At 42.0% G+C, this 10,745-nt stretch overlaps 1 protein-coding gene across 1 annotated transcript; it reads left to right on the top strand.

Annotated features, from left to right (window-relative positions):
• The first annotated feature begins 4,179 nt into the window (after nucleotides 1-4,179).
• LOC118413939 (transmembrane 7 superfamily member 3-like) lies at nucleotides 4,180-10,422 on the top strand. Its single transcript, XM_035817608.1, has 10 exons — nucleotides 4,180-4,304; nucleotides 5,348-5,655; nucleotides 5,985-6,274; nucleotides 6,752-6,926; nucleotides 7,297-7,383; nucleotides 7,590-7,670; nucleotides 8,215-8,367; nucleotides 8,677-8,774; nucleotides 9,189-9,351; nucleotides 9,690-10,422. Exons 2-10 carry the CDS (start codon nucleotides 5,628-5,630, stop codon nucleotides 9,926-9,928), a joined length of 1,314 nt encoding a protein of 437 aa, XP_035673501.1. The 5' UTR covers nucleotides 4,180-4,304; nucleotides 5,348-5,627; the 3' UTR covers nucleotides 9,929-10,422.
• The last annotated feature ends 323 nt before the right edge of the window (nucleotides 10,423-10,745 follow it).

Here is a 10,745-nt window from a genome sequence, read left to right as displayed (position 1 = left end):
GTGATTTGGATTGGGGGTTAGTCTTTTTTAGGGCGGAAAAGGGGGGGGGGGTCGAGCGGGCTTTAGACCGCACTAAGTCCTATACTTAAGCATAGGGAGCGGTCTTGGCGGCCGTTGCCATGGTAACGGCGGTTCTGACGGTAACAAAAACGTTACAGTTCAAGTCAGCCGAGGTCAATTCCTAACATATCAGTCGAATTCAATGTTATTACCCGTCCCTGGGGAATTAACGCTGTGATTCAACCAACTTGACCTTGGATTTCTTTTTATTCATACAATAAAACTAGTCAAGATATAAAACCGTACCAAGTTTTAGAACAGAAATCCAAATGGTTCCTGAGATATGGCCAACTTTGCACTTCGGCGCCTAGCACAGGTGTCGGCCCTGTACAAGGACTATCTGAGGGGCCGCTAATTGGTCTCATTATCTCAACAAATTTAATATTCTGGTTGACTTTTTCTTCTACAAGATGCTTGCCAGACCACATTCTACCGTTCTGAGTGATTTGGATTGGGGGTTAGTCTTTTTTAGGGCGGAAAAGGGGGGGGGGGTCGAGCGGGCTTTAGACCGCACTAAGTCCTATACTTAAGCATAGGGAGCGGTCTTGGCGGCCGTTGCCATGGTAACGGCGGTTCTGACGGTAACAAAAACGTTACAGTTCAAGTCAGCCGAGGTCAATTCCTAACATATCAGTCGAATTCAATGTTATTACCCGTCCCTGGGGAATTAACGCTGTGATTCAAGGTCTCAGAACACAGTTTTTCGCCTATGGGGATTTACATGGTTAAGGACCCCAAAGTGAGGTGGTTCGACGACTCAAAACCTATAGAAAGGTGCAGATACAATTTACAAGAATTTAGTATGTTGAAGTCGAGGGTACGACCTACAACATATCTGAAAATGAGCATAGATTTGCCTGCTCGTTTTTCTATAAAAGACACTTTGATTTGACCCCCAGCGGAGGTCATGGAACTGCAGGCGACGAACAGGAAGTGCCGGTAACAGTATCAAGGCGCAAATTCCCGCTGGCCGAAGGAGCAACGTAATCCAACTTATACCGTATCAACAACGATATATTCCTCTACCATTCACCACAGTTTCCACCTCGCTGTTGTACACGGAAGAATAACTACGGCCTTTGCAAGTACTGCGGTGCACTATTTTAACCCGAACTACTTTTGGGGACGGGGGTCGCGTATAAATACTGTGTTCTGAGACCTTGAACCAACTTGACCTTGGATTTCTTTTTATTCATACAATAAAACTAGTCAAGATATAAAACCGTACCAAGTTTTAGAACAGAAATCCAAATGGTTCCTGAGATATGGCCAACTTTGCACTTCGGCGCCTAGCACAGGTGTCGGCCCTGTACAAGGACTATCTGAGGGGCCGCTAATTGGTCTCATTATCTCAACAAATTTAATATTCTGGTTGACTTTTTTTTCTACAAGATGCTTGCCAGACCACATTCTACCGTTCTGAGTGATTTGGATTGGGGGTTAGTCTTTTTTAGGGCGGAAAAGGGGGGGGGGGGTCGAGCGGGCTTTAGACCGCACTAAGTCCTATACTTAAGCATAGGGAGCGGTCTTGGCGGCCGTTGCCATGGTAACGGCGGTTCTGACGGTAACAAAAACGTTACAGTTCAAGTCAGCCGAGGTCAATTCCTAACATATCAGTCGAATTCAATGTTATTACCCGTCCCTGGGGAATTAACGCTGTGATTCAAGGTCTCAGAACACAGTTTTTCGCCTATGGGGATTTACATGGTTAAGGACCCCAAAGTGAGGTGGTTCGACGACTCAAAACCTATAGAAAGGTGCAGATACAATTTACAAGAATTTAGTATGTTGAAGTCGAGGGTACGACCTACAACATATCTGAAAATGAGCATAGATTTGCCTGCTCGTTTTTCTATAAAAGACACTTTGATTTGACCCCCAGCGGAGGTCATGGAACTGCAGGCGACGAACAGGAAGTGCCGGTAACAGTATCAAGGCGCAAATTCCCGCTGGCCGAAGGAGCAACGTAATCCAACTTATACCGTATCAACAACGATATATTCCTCTACCATTCACCACAGTTTCCACCTCGCTGTTGTACACGGAAGAATAACTACGGCCTTTGCAAGTACTGCGGTGCACTATTTTAACCCGAACTACTTTTGGGGACGGGGGTCGCGTATAAATACTGTGTTCTGAGACCTTGAACCAACTTGACCTTGGATTTCTTTTTATTCATACAATAAAACTAGTCAAGATATAAAACCGTACCAAGTTTTAGAACAGAAATCCAAATGGTTCCTGAGATATGGCCAACTTTGCACTTCGGCGCCTAGCACAGGTGTCGGCCCTGTACAAGGACTATCTGAGGGGCCGCTAATTGGTCTCATTATCTCAACAAATTTAATATTCTGGTTGACTTTTTCTTCTACAAGATGCTTGCCAGACCACATTCTACCGTTCTGAGTGATTTGGATTGGGGGTTAGTCTTTTTTAGGGCGGAAAAGGGGGGGGGGGGGTCGAGCGGGCTTTAGACCGCACTAAGTCCTATACTTAAGCATAGGGAGCGGTCTTGGCGGCCGTTGCCATGGTAACGGCGGTTCTGACGGTAACAAAAACGTTACAGTTCAAGTCAGCCGAGGTCAATTCCTAACATATCAGTCGAATTCAATGTTATTACCCGTCCCTGGGGAATTAACGCTGTGATTCAAGGTCTCAGAACACAGTTTTTCGCCTATGGGGATTTACATGGTTAAGGACCCCAAAGTGAGGTGGTTCGACGACTCAAAACCTATAGAAAGGTGCAGATACAATTTACAAGAATTTAGTATGTTGAAGTCGAGGGTACGACCTACAACATATCTGAAAATGAGCATAGATTTGCCTGCTCGTTTTTCTATAAAAGACACTTTGATTTGACCCCCAGCGGAGGTCATGGAACTGCAGGCGACGAACAGGAAGTGCCGGTAACAGTATCAAGGCGCAAATTCCCGCTGGCCGAAGGAGCAACGTAATCCAACTTATACCGTATCAACAACGATATATTCCTCTACCATTCACCACAGTTTCCACCTCGCTGTTGTACACGGAAGAATAACTACGGCCTTTGCAAGTACTGCGGTGCACTATTTTAACCCGAACTACTTTTGGGGACGGGGGTCGCGTATAAATACTGTGTTCTGAGACCTTGAACCAACTTGACCTTGGATTTCTTTTTATTCATACAATAAAACTAGTCAAGATATAAAACCGTACCAAGTTTTAGAACAGAAATCCAAATGGTTCCTGAGATATGGCCAACTTTGCACTTCGGCGCCTAGCACAGGTGTCGGCCCTGTACAAGGACTATCTGAGGGGCCGCTAATTGGTCTCATTATCTCAACAAATTTAATATTCTGGTTGACTTTTTCTTCTACAAGATGCTTGCCAGACCACATTCTACCGTTCTGAGTGATTTGGATTGGGGGTTAGTCTTTTTTAGGGCGGAAAAGGGGGGGGGGGTCGAGCGGGCTTTAGACCGCACTAAGTCCTATACTTAAGCATAGGGAGCGGTCTTGGCGGCCGTTGCCATGGTAACGGCGGTTCTGACGGTAACAAAAACGTTACAGTTCAAGTCAGCCGAGGTCAATTCCTAACATATCAGTCGAATTCAATGTTATTACCCGTCCCTGGGGAATTAACGCTGTGATTCAAGGTCTCAGAACACAGTTTTTCGCCTATGGGGATTTACATGGTTAAGGACCCCAAAGTGAGGTGGTTCGACGACTCAAAACCTATAGAAAGGTGCAGATACAATTTACAAGAATTTAGTATGTTGAAGTCGAGGGTACGACCTACAACATATCTGAAAATGAGCATAGATTTGCCTGCTCGTTTTTCTATAAAAGACACTTTGATTTGACCCCCAGCGGAGGTCATGGAACTGCAGGCGACGAACAGGAAGTGCCGGTAACAGTATCAAGGCGCAAATTCCCGCTGGCCGAAGGAGCAACGTAATCCAACTTATACCGTATCAACAACGATATATTCCTCTACCATTCACCACAGTTTCCACCTCGCTGTTGTACACGGAAGAATAACTACGGCCTTTGCAAGTACTGCGGTGCACTATTTTAACCCGAACTACTTTTGGGGACGGGGGTCGCGTATAAATACTGTGTTCTGAGACCTTGAACCAACTTTGGAAGATTTCAGATCCTTTAAAGTCTTCGTTTTGGCAGGTTATCCTCACAAGATGAGTTGGTGGTGTCTTGCGGCTGTTTTATTTTCAACTCTGATGACTCTAGATGCACGAAATCGAACCGGTATGCTTTGTTAACTGTACATTTCTTTGGTGCTGCTAAGTCTTCGATCTTAATGTGATGTACAAACAAAACCAAAACATGATTAATTTGTTTTATTATCTCCTCTGATATGATAATTTTGCACACATCACTGTTGACATCTTAACATGATCCCTAATCTATTCGCTTATCCTGTTCATGTGTTTTCAGTTTTAGAATTCTGTGGTTGATATATGTACAGAGGGTGTAATTAAGTAGAAAGATTTATGATAGTTGAACCAAGGAGGCTAAAAAAAGGTTTTTTAACCTCCTTTGTTCATTGTTGAACATACCTTTGATACCATCCTCGGGATGAAGGCAGATCCATTGCCTGTAAGCTCCTAATCTTCACTCTTGCTGTTTGTACTTTTCGCTCTCCCATAGCTTATCTAGTCTTATGAAATGTCTTTGAACAAAGCTTTCATCAAGTAGCTTTCATCAACTTTGAACATACATATTAAAGTTATGAGGAGCAAATATTATATTATTTATAGTCTCCATGCCTCATTCCAAGGACGTTATATAGTGATATAACGTCCTTGCTCATTCTGTAAGGAGAAGCAAACATTAATCATGGAGGCCTAGTCTAAGGCAACTTAAACTTTAAGTTAAAGTGATTACTAGTATTTGTTTACAAGTATTTTTAGCTTTGATTCTTCACACCGGTAGCACATTACTTGTTGTTCAGAAACCATTTATCATTATGGTTATTGACAAATCTGTCCTATTGTGTACTTGAACGCCAAAAAGCCATGACAAAGCATCAGGTTGTATCCATGTTTGCAGCGTAGGTTTACCAATTGAAATATGCAATCTAGCGTAGTGCATATACATGTAAGAATGCATATCCTTTTTCTGTTGAGCATTTCCTATACATTTATTCATATTATGATTACTATGAAGCAATGCCAGTACCCCCATGTAGACCCTCATTGTTGCACACAATATACAGTACATGTATATATGCTCAGTTACAGCACATCTTATCAGATAACCTCTTTCTACATGTTCATCTTTTATTTCAGGAGTATCACTATTCAACAACACATGGACCAATGTTACCCTGGGGTCAGGTGACATGTTGGACGTCACCCTGTCCAATGTCAGTATAAACACCAGCTTTGCCATGCTGCATGTTCACGCTGTACACAAGTCTGTGTTGGGTCATGACCCCCAGACTACCACACCTACACAAGCGTCAACAGCTCTGATATCGGCCTGCTGACCCTGCTGGAGAAAGGTCAGAGTTCGGTGACCTGGTTTGTCAATTCTACGCTAAACGAGACGGATGGTGCTGAGGTCTGGATGATGGCCCTGGAATATAACGCTTCAGGTAATTATTGATACTGTTGCACAGTTGCTGTGATAGAGCATGGAGAGGACGAACTCATTTTTATTGTTGGTAATTAAAACTGTCAAATAAGAAAATTTAATTGTCATCTTATTTAAGTAGCCAATATGATTATAAGTTGGAAAAACAGTCACTGTGGTTTTTATGTTAATGTTATTTCAAATCCTAGTTTATGCATAAAATGCTAAAAATCATGGGGTAATCTGATATACATAAACATTCCGTATGTCTGAAGAAGTCATGAGCTTTGATGGGTAATATCTATTTTCCACAGATCAACATGTATATATTAAGTGTTTGTGTTGTTTTAGATCCTGTTCCCGGCGCCTGTAACCAGGAGTTCCCCCTCGACAACGACCCCAACATCCACGTCCACTACAACCTCTACGAGACCATCCTGCAGTTCCAGTTCTCCAACATCGGTTTCCCACGCCAGCCCAAACGCGTCCCGGAGTGTGACCGGGGTTCGTCCTCCGACCATCGGCTGAAGTATGACGTGTACCAGTACTACCTGCCCGAACGTGACTTCAGCGCGGTCAGTCTCGTACAGGGCCTGAAGAGAATGACTCACCCGGCAGATATCACTGCACATGGACATCTGGTGAGAGAGAACTCATGGAAATCATGAGCCTGCCATTTTCGTTATCGTTCATAGTTCATACCATTCGTATCGCAAAATTCCTGGGCATGACATTGTGAAAGCTAAGGAAGAAAATACTGCCCTGAAATAATTTAAAGAGAATCAAGGTTGTGCAAGATGTTTGGTTTTGAGTAAAAATTCATCTAAAAATGTTATTGTCTACTTGTGCTTTCATATGAAGCAGCCCTATGTGAGCAACCATGTAACGCATCTTTGTATTAGACTAGAATTACTTGTACAGTATGGAATAGCACAGTATGTCTCTACTACCCCTACTTCAACTAGTACATTTTTGTAGAATTGCTGCAACTTTTGATATCATAAGCTAAAGGGAAAGAAACCTGCATGTACATTACAATGACTTACATAGGTAAACATTTCTGTAAGTATTTTGATTGACGGATAAATATCTAAAAATGCCATGTCATCCTTTATTAGATAAGAACCCTGGACAGCAAAAAGAAGCCCAACCTGACCCTGGCCTCTTTCAAAGGACAGGGAGTCATCTACAATGTGATTGTACGTGATCCCAAACTGAACACCTCAGCTTCCTACATTCCTGTACATACGTACGCCTGCAGCTTCACTGATACTGTGGCTGGCTGTTTTGCAAGTAAGTATTGATAAAGGATATGTGTGGTACATTTGTACTCAATATCAAATGTACCCTCCCCCCCTCCCCCCCATACACACAAAAAAACTTTTAAAACACATTCAACAACAAATTTCAACAGGTAGCATTTAACACAGCCATGTAAGTAATGTTTTATGTGTCATTTGTTTGTGTGTCTGTCTGTGAAAAGCATAACACAAGAAGCTATGAATGTATCCACATGATATCTGGTAGATGAGTAGGACTCAGGTGTCAAGAAAACAAAGGTTTAAATTAAAGGGCTTGAGTCCTCCTAGCTTTCTAGGGTATTTCAGTGGAACACAGGGTTTTGATATCTCCTTTTTACCATGCTTTGTTTATTTTTTTATAGATAATGATGTAGCAAAAGCCCTATGTACCATGGCTGGTGTCGTGGGCCTCTTTCTGTGCTTTGCTGGACACAGATATTTCAAAACAGGTAGGACTTCAATTGCACCATTATATTCACATGTGCCGGTACGTATCAGTCAAGGCTAACCTAGTTTTTCTGACTTTCAAATACTTCACTAGTTAAGAAAGAATTCAAAAGGGAAATTGCTATAAAATGCACGAGTGTTTTAAACACATTAGGGTCTAGTTAGACATGTAATGAGAACCATCCTCACTGTACCTTATGTCCTGCAGAGCTGTTTATATTTGGTTTCCTGGCAACCATGCTGATCACCTTCATCCTCATCTCCATGTATTCAGAAGAGAGTCAGGCTGGTGAGTCAGTTTTACTTTTCATCTTTTATTCATTTATTTATTTATCTAAAATGCAACAGTACATTATTCATCTTTTAATTTTATTGTGAGATTTTTTTTGCAGGAGTATTGTTTCATGCAGCTGTATCAATAAGATCAGCAGTGTTTTGTTAGGAATATGCCAAGTGTGCCATGTTTCCATTTTGGGACAAAATTACTATGGGGTCAACCACATATTGTCTATATTTCTTGTGAGGTAATTTGTTTATCCATATAAGGTAAGACTAGACAGCTATATATAATGGCAGGACTGACGAAGGGAAGGGAAAAGAACAGCTAGCCATGTAATGGAGTATGGTTACCTACCCACCCACTCTCTCATGGCAGAGAGAATATAGGTAACTTCTCCGACTCAGATAAAGCTGTAATTGTATTGCATGTCAAAAGATAACATGTCAGTGGCTCCACCCCTTTATACATGCCCCAAAAAACTGTGTATATGTACATCTCCAAAATAGTCTGTGCAGTGATCATGTCAAACGTTGTATCTGTTCTTCCCCACCAGTTCGTGTGGGGATCTCCTGTATGGTGGGAGTAGTAGGTGGGATCCTGTGGACCCTGTTCTGGTGGAGGTTTGGGCTGGCAGTAGTGAGTGTCCTGCTGGTCGGCCTGGTGCTGGGGTACATGTTTGCCTCCATCATCTTCTTCACACCATTTGGTAAGTCCTTATGGTTTTTTATTAGTGTGTTGATAAGAAAACTTTATATTATGTTATGCAATCATCTGTATGAACAACTGCTTTAGCCTTAGTATCATCCTCTGTAGTGACTGCTGGCTCAATCTTTTCGCTTGCTAACCAATGTAGCGAAAGGATTGAGGCAGCAGTCACTACAGAGAATGGTACTATATAATATAAGGCTACAACTGCTTACAATGAGACTGAAATATATATAGCGTAGAAACGTTTCTTGTGACCACTCTCAGATATCTTGTCACCACTGACAAATCATGTTTTGCACTATTTCAGGAAACCTGAATGTGTGGCAGAACGACTTCAACTACGGCATGTCCTTCGCCTGTGGTATCATGATCGTTCCTGTATTTCTGCTGGCCTTCACAAAAACTGTGAGCAGAGCTTTTCTACTCTGTAATTAACAATTTTTAGCTCATGTTGTTGGTCGAAGTTCTGTTAAGATGTCCTGTGTGCCAAACACGCCTGAGCCACTTGAAAGCTTTAGTTGTCAATGGAACTTGTGTTGCCAATAACATTTACTGTGATACTACTGATAGATAAATCTTAAGGCCTAGGAAATTAAATGTTGCTTTTCTGGTTACCTAACCAACCCTAGCAAAAACGTGCCTACTTAAGCCTTTTTTTGTCAGCCCCAAGGGACATTAAATTTTACTTTGTCATCTGAGTAATGAAATTCAAAACAGACTTCCTGATGATGAAAATATTCTAATCTTTACAGCATGTGATGATTACCTCATAACCCTTTGCCATTGCCTCTTACCAACATGTTTCCTTATTTCCACCAGTTGAGTATCGTGTCCTGTTCCGTGGTTGGCTCATATGCAGTTATCATGGCGCTGGATGCGTACCTGTACACCAGCCTGTCGTACATCGCTCTCAACCCCATCAAGAGGGCTGTGGTGCAGGACTTCAGGGTAGCCGTCATCAGTGCACCATTCCAAGTCAAAGGTATGGTGCAGTGATGCCTCCTAGTGGGAAGTACAGGTAGTGCAATCTTAAAAGAGTTCCATATGCAACATATACTGTAGTCAGAAATGTATTGTAGTTGCACCTCATGGACAATGGCTGTCTCTCTCTGTCTGTCTGTCTGTCTGTCTGTCTCTCTCTCTCTCTCTCTCTCTCTCTCTCTCTCTTAGCTTGAAATGACATTTTTAGCAAGGAAAAGTAACAACATGGGCCCCCAAACATTGAATGGGACAGAAAAAATTCAAAGCTGATGTGGGTACACAAAATTGAACCACAAAAAACACTAATCATTAATGCTACGTAATCCTGACCCCTGACAGATTACATCCTGGTGGCGCTGTGGGCCCTGCTGAGCATCATGGGAGCAGTGTGTCAGTTCTACCGGGAGCGCGGACGTGACGACTTCCCGCCGTGCCCGTACGAACTCTACAGGAAGAAACGGCAGAAGTCACAGCTGCAGCCAAACATCCAGCAGCCTGACCATCAGGACAGGGAGGAGACAGAGCCGCTGCTTAGCAACCAGGAGCCACCAACATACGTCATTAATCATGTCACATGATGTAGGTCATGTGACTTACTATTGACCAATCACAAGTTTCAGGCCTTTGGGAACAAATGACTATATCAGGTCGAGACCACTTGGAATGTTTCAATATGACTTAATAAAGTACATTTCAATAGTCACAATTTTTATGTAAATGTTGGTTAGACCCATTGTTACAGAGAATGTGCATTTATATTGTGCAAAGTAAATTTTGAGAGTGGTATTTGTAGAGTTTGGGATATCATAAAAGGGAATTATATTTTTTCCATGTGATATGGCTTAATAGTTTGACATACTGTGAACAATATTGTTCACAGGAAGGCCCCCTGAATTCTGACTCCTTTATTTAGTTTTCTGAGAAAACAGATTCGGAAATGATAGTTTTTGTTTGACTTATGAGGTGAAGGGAATGTATGGGGGATTTTATGGAGTTGTAGTAGGAAAGACAAGTCATCAATGACAAAGTTGTCTCTAAACTTGTAGCAAAAGTCTTATAACTGGCTGTAGAAATTTCTCTGATTGTGTTTGTGTAAATGACTAGAACTATTTTTGCACACATAGGAAATGGAAAAAAGACTTATGTACTCAAGGCATTGCTCATTTCTTTATTGTTCTTTATTTTTATGTGTAACACAAAGCATAAGTTACAAAAATTACTGCTTCTCAGCTGTGCATACAATAGTAGGAGGTCAAAATAGCTGTAGAAGTTGATGAGTATTGTGTTCAAAATTTATACTAGGGAAAGGGCTGCATATACCTTTCCAGTTCAGGACAAGATGCAAAAGTTGTAACGATCATGGTATGTTTGTAAAATTAGCACAATGTCCATGCT

Source organism: Branchiostoma floridae, chromosome 4 (genome assembly GCF_000003815.2).
Source record: "Branchiostoma floridae strain S238N-H82 chromosome 4, Bfl_VNyyK, whole genome shotgun sequence".
Lineage (NCBI taxonomy): Eukaryota > Metazoa > Chordata > Leptocardii > Amphioxiformes > Branchiostomatidae > Branchiostoma > Branchiostoma floridae.
The sequence above is the reverse complement of the archived record's forward strand: the minus strand, read 5'-3'. Positions and strand labels throughout refer to the sequence as shown.

Bases quoted from the DNA above. Each gene is read 5' to 3' on its own strand.
- LOC118413939 (XM_035817608.1), top strand. From the start codon at position 5,628: ATGATGGCCCTGGAATATAACGCTTCAG. The intron at 6,275-6,751 runs GTGAGAGAGAAC...ATCCTTTATTAG, and splicing joins TCACTGCACATGGACATCTG to ATAAGAACCCTGGACAGCAA. The intron at 9,352-9,689 runs GTATGGTGCAGT...GACCCCTGACAG, and splicing joins TGCACCATTCCAAGTCAAAG to ATTACATCCTGGTGGCGCTG.